Below are 15,087 nucleotides of genomic sequence, written 5' to 3' on the forward strand. Positions count from 1 at the left end.
TGAGGAAAATGTACTAGTTACCATCGAGAACGTGAGGTCCATCTTGAGATCTTTGTGCAAGTCTGTGCTTCAATATGCCTTCTTTTGTTAGGAAACTATAATTTCACCAAACCCTCCAAGAAGTTTGGCCCACTCTGTTAATACACACAAAAAAAAAGGAAATGTCACTTACCCCAAAAATGAGATAAATGCAAAAATTTGGTGATCAAGTATCATTTCCCAGCATTTTTTGGGGTTATCTCCAAATGGGGCAAACTTTGAGGGTTTTGTTAATTTACCCCTAGAAAAAGTATGCCATTTCCTCAAAAGGTTTCAATATCTGCTTTTTTAAAGTAACAATATATGACAATACAGGAGTTGCATTCTACCAGAGGGGTACTTGCTGGAGAAAGAGCAAGAGCATTTCAGCTTCAGGTATAGCTTTGCTTGTTTCATTCCTTGTCCTTTTAGTTTTTTTTTGTTTTTTTCAATAGTGTTAATATAAATGTGGGCATTTTAATTTCGTTCTTCATATAAATTTGCAGGTTGAAGTATTCCATCTGAAGCAAAGATTCCAATCCTTGGAGAATAGGGCACCGACCCCTAGGAAACCCTACCACATGTAAATAGTTTAATGCTCTGTTGAGATGATACATTGTTTGTGTATATAAGATACTATCTGATTTGAGTATTTAGCAATGTAAGTGTAACGTGATCAATTTGTATAATGTAACTTTAGCTATTCTGTTTTATGGTTCTCATCAACAATTTTATCACATTTTCTTCACTTTAATAGGAGATGGGAATTTCTTGAGAATGTTTTCCTGATTTTCTTATAATAGCTCGCTTCATGTGCCTGAGTAATTTGACCTGTTATATGGTTGAACCTGCTGATGTATATGATCTTGTGAGCCTTAATGCATAATAGGAACTCAATACATGCTCCTCTCTGAGCAACGAACCTCTATATCATATTACTTGTCACCATTATGTGGTTTTGGACTGTCCAGTACATTGGAGGTTTCATCCAATATATGACTCGCCTTTTCTAGTTTCATTTTCACATTTAAGTAGTAGGAAGTGGCCTTGTACTCAAGGACAAACTTGTCTCACATGTTGTTAGTTTTTGGTGAGCAAGTGCTAAAGAGTGCTGGTTCGTAGTTAATACTTTATTTTCAGATTTTGCTAGTGTGTGATCTTTGTATATATACTTTTAATTTTGTAGTCAAATACTTTATTTTCCGATTTTGCTAGTGTGTGATCTTTGTATATATGGTTTTAATTTTGGCTACCTGGCACTTTGGAGGACATTGCATTCCCTGGTTTGTATGTTCACAGCTGTGTGGAGAAGCAGGTATACTTGTAGGTTTTGAACATAATACATAATTACAGTTGTATGTGATTATCGTGTTATTGTTGCATCACTGTTGTATCGCTCGGCTTAGGTCTGTTAGAGAAATTGTGACTGGGTATTAAGTATCTTCTTATATGCTGAATTCGGGAGCATGACTAACTACAGAAGAATAGGTCTGGGGCAAAGAAACGAAGAAATAAAACATTGGTGTATGACTCAGAATATCTCGCTTGCATGCATGATAATCTAATAAAATTTATTCTTCATCTTTACGCTTTATGTTTATTTTTTAATTTATACTTCACCTTTGCAACTCCTAAGTGATCCTGACCCATCCATTTCCAGTTTAACTGGACAGTCAACCTGATACAAAACACTATACCTCCAACCTCTGCTCCTCAAATAGTTCAAAAACAAGATATTGTTCTGGACCCAGTTCTTGAAAACTCCAACATCCCCTATACCCGACGCAGGGAAAAATAAAAATAAAAATAAAACACTAGATGGTCCTCTATCGAAAATCATATAGGAGGGAAGATTTCTTACTGTGAATTTTAAATCAGTGCTACCAATGCACAAGTATCAGAACGAATGGAATTTGTGCCAGTACAAACAGCACAGCTCTGTGTAATCATCAGCTTTAAAATGGATGCAAGGGTGTATATAAACATCTTTCTTCCTATGTAATTCTGTATAGAGGGCTCTCTCATGATGTTTTCCCTCATTAAAAAACAAGTCAGTTTTGCTTCAATGAATCAAGAATCTCCAATCTTTTACAGTTGGGCAGCAATTATATCACAAACCCACCTTTCTTTTGTGCTTGGCTTCTGATGGGCAGATTCCAGGCTGTTCCTTTCTATTTATAGACTCACACGGCTCACCCACCACAATCATCCCTTTATGGAAATATGGAATCCCACACTGGTTAATTTGTTTGACTGATTGTTCCTTTTTCTGATGCATTAAATCAAGATGCCTTTTTTTTTTACTGTTTCAAGCTTTTTTTTTTGAGAGAAAGGATGGGATACCATAAAGATATCCCAGCCAGCTAAATATCAAAAAAAGGTTGTTACATAATATGTACATATCCCCAACCTAGGATATGTATCATTGTTCAAAAATAGCTACATACCAGAGATACAGCTATCCCAGGCTCTAGCCACCAGTTAGAAAGTAAGTCAAGACTAACTGTACAAACACAAAAGAACCACATAGAGACTACTGAAAGTTTTGATATCAAAAAGCAGTCCTCCCAAAAAATTTTAACCACAGGGATCATTCCAGCTGAATAACCCCTCCAGAACTTCTGTCATCAGCTCCAGCAGCAGTCTTGAGTCCCGCATCAAGCCTCATATCAGCCATTTTCTTCTTCCTCCTTTCTTGCAATCTTGTGGTTCTGGCTGACTCCTTTTTCATACCTATCCACAAATTTGAGAAAATCATGATTTTGTGAAAAATCATAATATAATTCCTCTTCTTGTTAGAAAACAGTCTATCATTGTGTTCTTGCCAAATACACCAAACAAGACAGCAGATGGTAATATCTCTTTTCAGTCTAGAGTCCCCAAGAGATTTACTGTTCCATTTCAGCCACAAATTTTCAAGAGACCCCAGCTTGAAATCATCTTCAATTTGTAGATCATCTTGAATTAATTTCCAGATAGCTTGAACAAACTCACAATAAAGAAAGATATGATTATGACATTCAGACACCTTAGAGCATAAACAACATATTTTGTCTAAATATACTTCCTTTTTTTCCAAAACATCTTTTGTGTTCAAACTTTGCCTAATAGCCAGCCAAACTAAAAATTTGACTTTCAGGGGAATAGGAAGCTCCCATATCCTTGCACAATCATATCTTAGACCCCCATCAATAAGAAAATGATAAAAGGATCTAACTGAAAATGATTTTTTTTTCTCCCATAACCATTCTCTCTTATCTTCCCCATCTGATAAACTTTTCAAATTAAGAATATCCAACAGTTTAAAAAACTAAAAGACAAGATCCCCAGTCAACTGAATTTTGAATTGAAGAACCCATCTCCATACATTATCTTCTTTGATTCTCAAGCTACAAACAGTAGCATAAGGAGATGAAGAAAGTTTAAATAAAGATGGGAAAAGAGAAGCAAGAGTAAAAGAACCTAACCATTTATCAAGCCAAAAAAGGGTAAATTTTCCATTTCCCACATCCACTTGAGTACTGCAAAGAACCTAACCATTTATCAAGCCAAAAAAGGGTAAATTTTCCATTTCCCACATCCACTTGAGTACTGCAAAGAAAGCTGTCAATATTAGTCCAAAAAAGGGTAAATTTTCCATTTCCCACATCCACTTGAGTACTGCAAAGAAAGCTGTCAATATTAGTCCAAAAGCCTTTCCAAAACCAAGATAGATGTATTTTACCCGAATGAAGATATTCAGTCCATGATTTTCTTTCAAAAAATTTATGGTAACTGATTTGTTTCCAAAGCTCATGATTGCCATTGAACCATTTCCAAAGCCATTTTCCTAAAAGAGCTTTATTCATCACTTTTAAATTTTTAATCCCCAGACCACCACAATGTTTTGGTCTACAAATCTCTTCCCATTTAACAAGATTAGTGCACCCTTTGTGCTCTAAAGATCCAGTCCATAAAAATATTCTCCTCATAAAATCAATCTTTTCAATAACCCATACTGGGAATAAAAAAAAAAGACAGCCAGAAAATTGGCATAGAAGAGAGAACTGAATTAATCAAAACCAGTCTTCCTCCCCTAGATAAAGATCTACCTTTCCAAATAGCTAATCTTTTCTCAATTTTCTCAATCAAAGGAAACCAGTCATCTCTTTTCAATTTTCCTGGTCTTAAAGGAATTCCAAGATAGGTAATGGGAAAAGCACCACACTTACAATTCATCATACATGCCAAATTCTGTTGTAAAATCTCATTTTCTTCAAGAGCAATGAGAACACTTTTGTTAAAACTTATTTTTAAGCCTGAAGCTAGTTCAAAGCAATATAAGATCAACTTCAACACAATCAAATGTTCTTTTTTATTTTTGCAAAAAATCAAGGTATCATCAGCATATTGTAAGCAAAAAACTTTAGGACTCAAATTTTCAGGACCTAACCCTTCAATTAGCTGAGCATCAACAGCTAATTTCAACATCTTAGTAAAAGAATCAGCTGCCAAAACAAATAGAAGAGGTGACAAAGGATCACCTTGACGAACACCCCTTTTAGACATAATCCAATTACCAGGTTTACCATTTATGTTAATGGCAGATAAACCATCTTTCAAACATAAAGTCACCCAATTGATCCACTTAATACCAAATTTTTTTGCTTTCAGGACTTCTAAAATAAATTTCCAGTCTAAAAAATCATATGCTTTTTCAAAGTCTAATTTTAATAAAATCCCTCCTTTTTTGTTATTCTGGAAACAATCATTGATAATTTCTTGAGTTGCTACAACTCCATCAAGCAAAAATCTATCTTTAATAAAACCAGATTGTAAAGGGTCAACAAGCATATCCAACTTAGTATTCAGTCTGTTAGTCAAGACTTTAGTAATCACTTTATAAATCACATTTAACAAACTGATGGGCCTGTACTCATTAATAGAGCTAGCCCCTTGCTTTTTTGGGATAAGGACAATATGAGCATAATTAAATCTGTTGATTTCTAATATACCCTCATGAAACTCTACAAATATCCTCATAATATCTCCTTTGATAGTATCCCAAAAAACTTGATAAAAGAGAGCAGGAAAGCCATCAGGGCCAGGAGACTTATCACCATTCATATCAAAAATGGCTTTATGTATTTCTTCCATAGAAAAGGGTTGTTCAATCTCATCTGGACCCCAATCATCCAAGGGAAATAACTTCTCCCAATCTAAGTTACATCTGTGACTGACAGTTTGCCCAAACACTTGATTATAATGATTGGAAAAAGCCTGAGCTATCCCATCTTCAGAACTAACAATCACATTATTAACTGTAATTAAAGATATCAAGTTACATCTCTTCCTACCATTAGCAATTTTATGAAAATAAGCTGTATTATGATCCCCCTCTTTGAGCCAATGAGTCTTTGCTCTTTGTTTCCACATTTGTTCTTCTTGAAGCAAAATTTCATTCAACTGAAAAGTGATATCATTTTTATTAATCAGCTCATCATCTGTTAAATCTCTAGATTCTTCTAGAACCTCCCATTCTAGAAGTTTATCAAATAAATCTTTTTTTTTTCTTAACACTATGAAAATTAGAATGAGTCCACTGCTTTATACATTTCCTTAGGAATCTTAATTTGCCAACAAAATTTTTTGCAGCAGAACCACTTGAAGGAGCACATTTCCACCATAAAGGAATTCCTTTTTTAAACTCCTCAGACTGTAACCACATTTTTTCAAATCTAAACAGTTTAGTGCTTTGTTGATAATCCCCCCATTCAAAACTTATAGGGGCATGCTCTGACAATTGGCTGCATAAACCTTGTTGCCTAGAAAAAGGAAACACATCATCCCATTCAGAGTTAAAAAAAACTCTATCCAATCTGGCCATAGAAGGAGAACTTCTTTTATTAGACCATGTGAATTTTCTCCCATGAAGGGGACTGTCAATAAGTTCCAAATCAGTAATCATTTCATTAAAAAATTCCATTTCTCTTCTATGTATACTCTTTCCTTTTCTTTCATCTGAATTGATAGTAAGATTAAAATCCCCCACAACAACCCAAGGACCTGAAATATTATTTTTCAAATTTTTAAGTTCTTGCCAGAATAATATCCTCTCACTATTACAATGAGGTCCATAAACTGAAGAAGCAGTCCATATGAAACCATTTTTATTATTCTGCAGAACCACTGAAAGAACATACTTCCCAGAAAATTCCTGAATTTTCTTCCACTTATTGCAATTCCATCCAATCATGATACCACCAGAAGCACCAATAGAGGGTAAACAAACCCAGTCAAAGAAAGTGCCCCCCAAGCTATTTAAAATATTATCAGTAATACATTCCAATTTAGTTTCTTGTAAACATATAATCTCAGCCTTATTCAAAAGACAAAAATCTTTGACACCAAACCTTTTAAGACTTAAACCCAAACCTCTCACATTCCATGTTATCAACATGATATATCAGAAACACCTCTAATCTGGTAAAACAAACCAATATTCTACTCTAAAGTAGCTCTCTCCTGTTCCATTTGCCTCAATTTTTTTAGAGGATCAAAATCCTCTTGAGGATCAAGTATAATAGCACATTGAGAAGCAAATTTCTGTAATTGCTTGTTAGAACAAGTATCAAATAGAATAGGAACATAAGAAGAACCCAAATTTGATGATGAAGAAGAATCACCTGAACCTTTAACAGAGATTCCTTGGGAAGAATGTTCAGCATTCCTTGCCAGTCTTGCAGAGGCTCTGTCTGCAGCATTCATGGGATCCAAGTCAACAAATCTGGAACATCTCCTAACAAAAGTCACATTTGTATTAGCTGGCTCCTCAGGAGGCAGAGAATTCAATGGTTGAACCAAAAGGATATCCTCCTCTGTTTTTTCCTAAACTTTTTCTGTATCTTCTGAACTGTTACTGATAGGAAAAGAAAGCCACTTACTAATATCCTGATCATTAATCACTGTGGTTTTGACCTGATCCTCTTCATGTAAATTAATATTTTCAACCTCTTCTAAAACCACTGTAGGCTCCTCAGCAAGAATAGGAAAAGTAAAATTCTCCTCAACATTTTTACTATCAGATTTAATCTCCTGAGTAATTTTTTCTTCATGTTCTACCACCACATTCTCTTCTGGGATTTGTTCAACTACAGGATTTATATCAGTATTAACCATCCATGGTTCCCACTCAGAATTCTGTCTTTGATAAAAGCTCTTGGCATCCATCCATAGCTTAGCGGCAGGAGATCCCCAAGGAGTGTTTCTCAAATCCTGTCTCACTGTCCAAGAATTAGTAACTGAGTCTTTTTGGGAAGAAGAATCAGTTCCACTATTTTTTCTTCCTTTAAACCACTTGTCATTATAAGAGCTTTGAACATTCTCCTCCATCTGATCAATTTTTTGTTTTTTTCTTTCCCCTTCACTAAATTCCCCCATAACAGACATGATTGAGACATTAACATTGTATTGATTCTTCCCCACAAAGATTTTTAAAACTTTAGGGATATCAACATATTCCAAGCATCTGATCAAGAGAACAGCATCAATGAATTCAGTGCAGGCCTCTGTTAAAGAATCCAGCTCTACTAAGTCAGCAAAAGGCTTAACCATCAACTCAAATGATTCTCTGTTCCATAAATGAGGAGGAACATGTTTCAATTTAATCCTACTGTTTCAAGCTATAATCCACATTGTTGTTGTTGTTTTCAATGTGTGTAAGAATAAAGCATGTTCTGTTTATTTCCTTTTGTTTTGGTTAAAATTCTGACTGTTCCTTCTCTTTACTTTGGTGGGTATTTTAGGAGATGCTTGCTGGGTTCAAGATTGTCTCAATCCATTGCGATCAGCAGAGGTGAGAAAAACATGAGACTTAATATAAAGTTTTATCATTTTTTATGCACCTGTGTTTTATGATATTGGGTCAATATTTAGATTATTGCTAGTTTTATTGTTATTTTGGTGGTTTATGTATATGGTAGTTCATTTTTGTTATGAAGTTTGTTGCTCACTATGAGAAGTCTTGATATTATTTTTGGTATAGGAATAAATTTAAGTTGGTTATGATTATTGCATCTTTTGGAAACCTGATACATTTTATTTGGTTTCACATTATTGGGTTTTGATTATTTCATTTTCCTCATTTCAGATTCCATGTATAGATTTTTATTTTATTTTATTTTAGACCAATTGAAGGCTTGAAGCCCCCGAGAAATGCTGATATCAATATCACTTCCAGTAATAATTGAAGGCATTGCAGGTTTTCTCGGATTGGTAATATTAGCTGCTGGAGTTGTGTGGGTTTACATGTTCTACTGTAAGAACATTGCAAATAAAAATTCCGAGAGTAATCCATCTGATCCATCAGCACAAGGTACGATACTTCACAGTATTGCTTAAGATAATTATGCATCCTATATATATAATTAAAATTGGAAATTGTTTCTGCTGCTATTTTTGACATCGCCAGTTGAAGTGAGTAAGGATGCTTGTGGTAGCCCAACTGAACCGCAGAGAGCAAGACATTTTATGTTAAAAGAGTTGGAACAAACAACCAACAGTTTTGATGAACACAATATCATAGGCAAGGGAAGTTTTGGCTCAGTGTATAAGGGTTTGCTTTGTGATGTCATTGTTGTAGCAATTAAGACACACCAGGGACCTCCAAAAAAAGAGTTCATCAAAGAGGTAAAAATGGATTTTGGAATATAGAGTAACCTTGTTCACAAGTTATTGAACTTGTTTGCTAAGTAAAATCATCAAACAGAAAATTATTCATCAAATTCTACGATGCTATTCAAAGAAAGCTACTAATAAGTAAAGGGAATTTAAAAGTCCAATTACAACAGTTCAATAAGTCAACAAGGGTGAAAGTGAAAAGACAGAAACAGTGAAACTTGGAAAAATTTTGTTTCCATATTACTTCAATTATCTTGCTAAAAAACTAGTGAAAAAGAGTTGAATTTTTTTTCCAGTCAAAGCAGGTTCATTGTTTCTCTAATTGGTTACTGCCAAGAAGCTGGTCTACAAATGCTAGCTTTTGAATATCTCCCAGATATAAGCATAAGTAATCATCTATATGGTAAGGCTTGATTATATTTCAATATTTTCATAAAAGAAAGGAAGATGATAGTAAGTCATTGTAACAGGGGTGCTTCTACAGGGACCCGAAAATGAGACAGATAGAGGGGGGATAGGTGAGGTGTCCCCCTTAATTGTATAATGAGCTGGCCATAAAAATGAGACAGATAGGGGGGACAGGTGAGGTGTCCCCCCTTAATTGCATAATGAGCTAGCTATGGCCAGCTCATTATGCATTCAGAGGGAGACACCTCACCTGTCCCCCTCTATCTGTCCTATTTTCGGGTCCGTGAGGCATTTTTCTTGTAACAGATACTGGGGGAGAAGCAATGACTAGGCTTGAATATAAACAAGGGCTTTCTATAGCTCTAGGTGCAACTAAAGGTATGATTTCTCTCTACAGCAGTTACATTTAAAAAATTGCATAATCTTTTTTTGTCTCAGATGATTTGATAATAATCATGTGGATCTATCAATGATATCTTTCAATACTTTTGTTACTTGATGATGTTTTTCTTCTTCTTTTCTTTTTTTTCTTTTTTTTCTTTTTGCCATGCTGATGCTTGTAGGTTTGTGTCATTTACATGGACAAATACCGCCAATTGTACACATCAACTCCAAAACAAAGAATGTACTATCGATGAAAATTTCTCTCTAAGGTAGCAAATTTGGGGTATTTATAATCTGCTCCGAAGGATTGAAGATGCAGGGCCATCTCAAAAATCTGATATTTGCGTCTTCCAAGATCCTGAGTAAGAGCAAGTGCATCAAGCTTCCAGTTCGGAGTCCTGGTCAGCAAGCTCTTAAGAGCTCTCAAGCATTTTGAAATAAAAAATTATAAAAATAAGCCTTGTGAGCACCTCCTTATTTTATGAAGCTCCAACAAGCTCCTAGTTAGGAGCTCCAATAATATCAAAAAAAAAACCCCTCTTCTATCAAAAAAACCTCACTTCTATTGCAAAGATACAAAGGCCAAGGACTTTTCGTAAAAAAAATAGTTCTTTAAGGCTTGGGAGCTCCCAAGCGCTCCACAAATTTGTTGAGCGCTTGGGAGCTCTGTGGCACAAAGCCCTAGGCTTTGTGCCACAGAAGCTCTCAGAGCTCCCTTGGGAGCTTGCTGAAGCAAGTCCAGCATGCTCCCACCGCCACCTCAGCGTTAGGAGGTGCGGTGAGAGCTTGATGGACTTGCTCTAAGTAACCTGAGAATATTGTCTCTTTGAAATGCCTGTTATCCACTAATGTAGCTATAAACATTCATAAGCTTTATCTTTTTTTATTACCAAAGAGGCACATTTATGGCTTTTTTACCAGACTCGGGATTACCTTGCTCTAAAAAAATGCAGTTGTCGCTAAACCGAGAATTGTTCTCATTATGTGTAAACTATTATATGTAATAATACAAATAACCCTCAAGTATGCCCATTTCTTGTTTATCATGTGTGACTTCATGAGAACCTGTTGTTGAAAATTCGTGCTAAATACATGCAAAATACGCAACGAAAGACTGTATGTATAATAATACTAAGCATGTATAATAATACTAAGTATGTAGAGAGCATGAAAAACAAGCTAGGACCATCCTAATTAAATCTAACATGATACCTATATTAAAGAGAGCATACAAGAATTAGAAAGTCATACTTTCAAAGCATGATTCGGTGGAAGGTCGAACAACGTCCCTAGCTCTTGCTCATTGTTGTTGTAAACCTCCTTGTAGTGGATCTCCAAGTCTTCAAGTGAACTTGATCAAATCGGAGTCTTCTTGAGACACAATGCAAGATATCCACCCCGGGGTACTTTAAAATCCTACTACTTCCTCTTACTTTAAGAGGTAGATCTCTCTTCTTTATTCTCTTATGGAAAGCAACTATGAATAAACCATTTATTTTATTTTTCCATTAACCATGAAAGAAGAAAGAGAGCTCATATTTATAGAGGAAGAATATGTCATGACATGAATGACTCATCCTATGAGTCACACCATGAGTCATCAAAACAATGATTCTCTCATGAGTCATGCAATGACTCATCTCATGAGTCATGCAATGAATCATGAAGAATCAAAACTATGTGCTAAAATCATGTTCCCAAACCATATCACCTTAATGACTCATCTCATGACTCATTAATCAATGTATAATAAAGTGTGTATTTCATAAATGAAAATACCACATCAATACGATATTTCATAATTTTTCAATCATTAACTAATAAGTCATCATATGACCAAAAAGTCAATGAGTTGGCCAAAAGTCAACTCATTGACTAAAAAGTCAACCAGTTTACTAAAAGTTAACTTTATGGGGAAAATACTGGAATTCATTTCTTAAGCACATAGCATTCTGATTTTACCGATACATATAACCGTTTATGTGTATTCGATAAAAATCATATATGCGTATCAATCATATGATTTAAGTACGCGTTTGGTGTGACTCTAGGGCCCAACTTAAGAACTCGGTAGTGGATGATATCCACAAGTACAATAGAGGTGCTAGCTACACATAAAGACTACCCGGGTATAAGTTATGATAAATGTCTGCAAGATGCTTACACAATTTTATCAGGACCACTCAGTGATAATACCCTACAGACCGGTCTCTTCATCAAACCATGTCAAACTATTGAGACTAGGGTATGGAAAACTGTCAAACCCTAATTGCTCAATTAGTGTTTGTTGATATTAAACTCATAACCTATAAGATCAAACTGACACTCAGTTTATCTTATTTACCTCGGCCAAGGATTTTCAGGTTATAGTTATATCAAACAATCTTATGACATCAACCCCTATACTGGGAGAGAAGAATCTCATCTTGGTATCTCAATATCTACTTACGCCTCGGGATGCACCCAACAAGAACTGTTATGCACAACTCGATGAGAAGGTAAAAGTCTAAATACACCTATACTGACATGTAAGATATTGCACTCATGCCTCGGGTCATGAGACTACTTTGTACTATATCACTTGAGAACTTCTGTTTGACAGTTAAGTATAATTACCAACTATGTACTATATCACTTGAGAACTTCTGTTTGACAGTTAAGTATAATTACCAACTAGATGTTCTCAGTGAGTCGTTCAGTCAACTCATTCACTAATGAGTCACCTGTATACTGTATCTTGATGTCTTACATCAATGATCTAAGAGATGGATCATCATCCTTCCAAAGGAGAAATAGAGTATACACTAATCTTCTCAAAGTGATGATGTCTCATTTCAACACTTCATCGACTAGAAACATTTTAGAATATACGTTAGCGACAAATCAGATCTGTTCATTACGATCATATCCGAAATGTCTGATAGTCTAGTATTATTCTAAGGACTTTATCTATATTAAAATACCAGATAAATCTGACCAAAATAGCATACTACTTCCTTTGATCTCGGTTACAACTTGATTACAAAAGAGAGGAAAACGAATTTGGTTTTCCCCTTTGTTTAAAACTGGGTTCTTCTTGGCAGCGATGGAGTGCTTCCTTCGATTGATTGCGTCGAACTTGCTCTCCGTTGACGATCCGACCGTCTTTATCTCGTGGGAACGATGAACTTTCGTGGAAAGTTTTATGAATAACTCTGAATGAGTTTAAGAACTCTGAACGAGTTTGAACTCTGTGAATAGAGTTGTTGGAACCGAAAATTCGGTTAAAGATCAAGCTGTTTTTCTGTTGTCGAAGAATCCTCTCAGATTTGATCTTCTGAGGTTGATTCAAAAATCCTATCTCCAAGGATTTCGTTGCTGTCGTTGCCGAATCTCCAAACCCGAGTGATTTTGATGATAAAGAATCCAACCTCTGATCTGATTATCAAAAATCCGATCCTTTAACTCTGTCGAGTTTGTTTGAGAACTGAAAATCTCCAACCTGTATGGTTTAGATCTTTTGAATCCAACCTGTGTGGTTCAGATGCCAAAAATCCAACCCGTTGCTCTGTTGGGTTCATTGAGCTTTTATAGGGGGATAAGAGGTTGTAACTGACCCCTATATCTGCTCCTACGTGGGTGAAAATCCCCTCAGAACGTGGGATAAACGGTTTTGGAACCGTTCGACTTATGTTTGAATAAGTCAAACGCCCATTCTGGCGTTTAGAACTCAACTTCGTGTTCTTTGAATTGAGACGCGAAGTTGGGTGTTAGCTGAACACCATTGAACGCGAGGGTCGCTCGCGTTTGGCTTGTGCATTGTCGACGCGAGGGTCGCTGTTGGTTGAACACCATTGAACGCGAGGGTCGCTCACGTTTGGCTTGTGCATTGACGACGCGAGGGTCGCCTTCATTTCCAAAGTTATGACGCGGGGATGACACCCGCGTTTCAGAAGGAGTTAGCTGATTTGTAACTTCTTCTGTAGAGCGTTGCAAGGACCGTTGTTCAATAATCCTAGCTTTAGCTGTTGTGGGGTGTGAAAGCCGTCAGATTGTAACTTTCACTGTAGATTGTGAAGACTGCTGCATAGAGTTTTCATCAGTTGTCGGAAGTGTCGTTGAATTGTAACCTTTCTCGATCTATGTGAAAAGTCCTCTATTTGCCGCTTTCGATCACCGACCCGAAAGCTATTTGATTGTAGCTTTCGTTGTAGGAGCTAGACGGGAATCAACATCCATAGTGTCTTAAAGATGAATATTCGCCCATAGCTCTCTACCAAGCAACTATTCGACTATATGTTTCGATCATCGACCCGAAAGCTATTTGATTGTAGCTTTCGTTGTAGGAGCTAGACGGGAATCAACATCCATAGTGTCTTAAAGATGAATATTCGCCCATAGCTCTCTATCAAGCAACTCACCAACTGAGTCCAACTTTTTATTTCTGAAATCGTCCCACTGCTCATCAGCATCTCTAATAGTTGCTATGATATTAGCCATGCTGTTGTCACAGCCATCAAGATCAATCATCTCAGAAGTGAGGTCGCGTTTGTGGCGATTGTGGAGTTGCGGATGCAGTGATTGGGAAGTCGTCTGATTGTGACCTCCGTTGTCGGAGCTTGTTTGAATAAGCTATCTATTGTGATTTTTAGACAGCCTACAGAACCCCCTCCAAAGTTTTCGAAAGTTCGCGGTTGACTGGGACGAATTTTCGGAATACTTTGGATCCCAGAATTTGGTGGATTGATTGCTCTTCCCGCCTGATCGAGTCAGATGATTTCGCCGTTGTTGACTGTAATCTATCTGTACTCCTCCAACAGACTCCCCAGTGGAGTCGTTTGTTTCTTCCTGGCTTTGGTCGCCTTGGTAACCAAGAAATTACTGTCATAATGGTCCAAACACAGAGATCTCTTTTCTGCCTTTGAGGATTGGAACGCGTGGGTGAGCCCAGCGTTGAGAAATTTGAACGCGCAGGTGAGCATCGCGTTTGGAAGCTGAATCAACTCGAACGCGAGGGTCGAGCTTGGGCGGGCTGATGGCCTCGAATCCCGTCCGTTAGGATTTGACAGCTCATAGCTGTCTATAAATAGACCGCTAGGGGTCAAATCAAGAGTCATTCGACTCTTCTTGAAAATTTAACGAAAAAAATTTCGTTTTCTTCTCCATTGGCAACTGCTCATCTTCTCCGACGAGATTCCATGGCATCCAAGAAGTCCTCCAAGTCCGACGTCGCTTCCAAGCCTGATGCCGTCGTGGCTCCGACCGGCGGCGCCGCCGCTCAGGCGAATGTGACAGCCCAACTCCCCTTAATCGGCGGTGAGTACGACCTTCGTGGTCATTAAACTTGCTCCGGCAAGTTCTGATCTTGAAATTAACGAGGAAACTCGTTCCCATAACGCGGGGCTGGACCCCGTCGTTTAATCTTCTTGACGAGGGGTTTAACCTCCACGTCTCAGATTTTTGACGCGAGGGTCGACCCACGCGTCTGAACTATCTGACGCGAGGCTCAACCTTCGCGTCTGAGATTGTCTGACGCGGGGTTCGACCTTCGCGTCTGTGATTGTTTGACGCGGGGTCCGACCTTCGCGTCTGAACTTGTCTGACGCGGGGTTCGACCTTCGCGTCTGAACTTGTCTGACG

General features: G+C 37.1%; 1 protein-coding gene and 1 long non-coding RNA gene across 5 annotated transcripts; both read left to right on the forward strand.

Annotated features, from left to right (window-relative positions):
- On the forward strand, window positions 21–777 carry LOC109832378. Its single transcript, XR_002244737.1, has 2 exons — window positions 21–414; window positions 525–777. It is a non-coding gene; the product is annotated as an uncharacterized LOC109832378 (long non-coding RNA).
- Window positions 7,587–9,890, forward strand: LOC109832379 (protein NSP-INTERACTING KINASE 1-like). Of its 4 annotated transcripts, none has more exons than XM_020399764.1 (6): window positions 7,587–7,711; window positions 7,803–7,852; window positions 8,258–8,371; window positions 8,468–8,685; window positions 8,973–9,079; window positions 9,147–9,298. In XM_020399764.1, coding segments are annotated over exons 1-5 (453 nt in total). In that variant the 5' UTR covers window positions 7,587–7,709; the 3' UTR covers window positions 9,042–9,079; window positions 9,147–9,298. The 4 variants fall into 4 exon arrangements, 3 of the variants coding, with proteins under 3 accessions (XP_020255353.1, XP_020255354.1, XP_020255352.1); XM_020399765.1 differs by having other exon boundaries at window positions 9,161–9,298; XR_002244738.1 differs by lacking the exons at window positions 7,587–7,711; window positions 9,147–9,298 and adding exons at window positions 9,391–9,462; window positions 9,648–9,890 and having other exon boundaries at window positions 7,765–7,852.

This window comes from Asparagus officinalis, chromosome 3 (assembly GCF_001876935.1).
Source record: "Asparagus officinalis chromosome 3, Aspof.V1, whole genome shotgun sequence".
In the NCBI taxonomy this organism is placed as follows: domain Eukaryota; kingdom Viridiplantae; phylum Streptophyta; class Magnoliopsida; order Asparagales; family Asparagaceae; genus Asparagus; species Asparagus officinalis.

Coding starts and splice junctions, on each gene's coding strand:
- LOC109832379 (XM_020399764.1), top strand. Junction 8,372..8,467: donor ATCTGATCCATCAGCACAAG/GTACGATACTTC, acceptor TGACATCGCCAG/TTGAAGTGAGTAAGGATGCT. Junction 8,686..8,972: donor AAAAAGAGTTCATCAAAGAG/GTAAAAATGGAT, acceptor TTTTTTTTCCAG/TCAAAGCAGGTTCATTGTTT.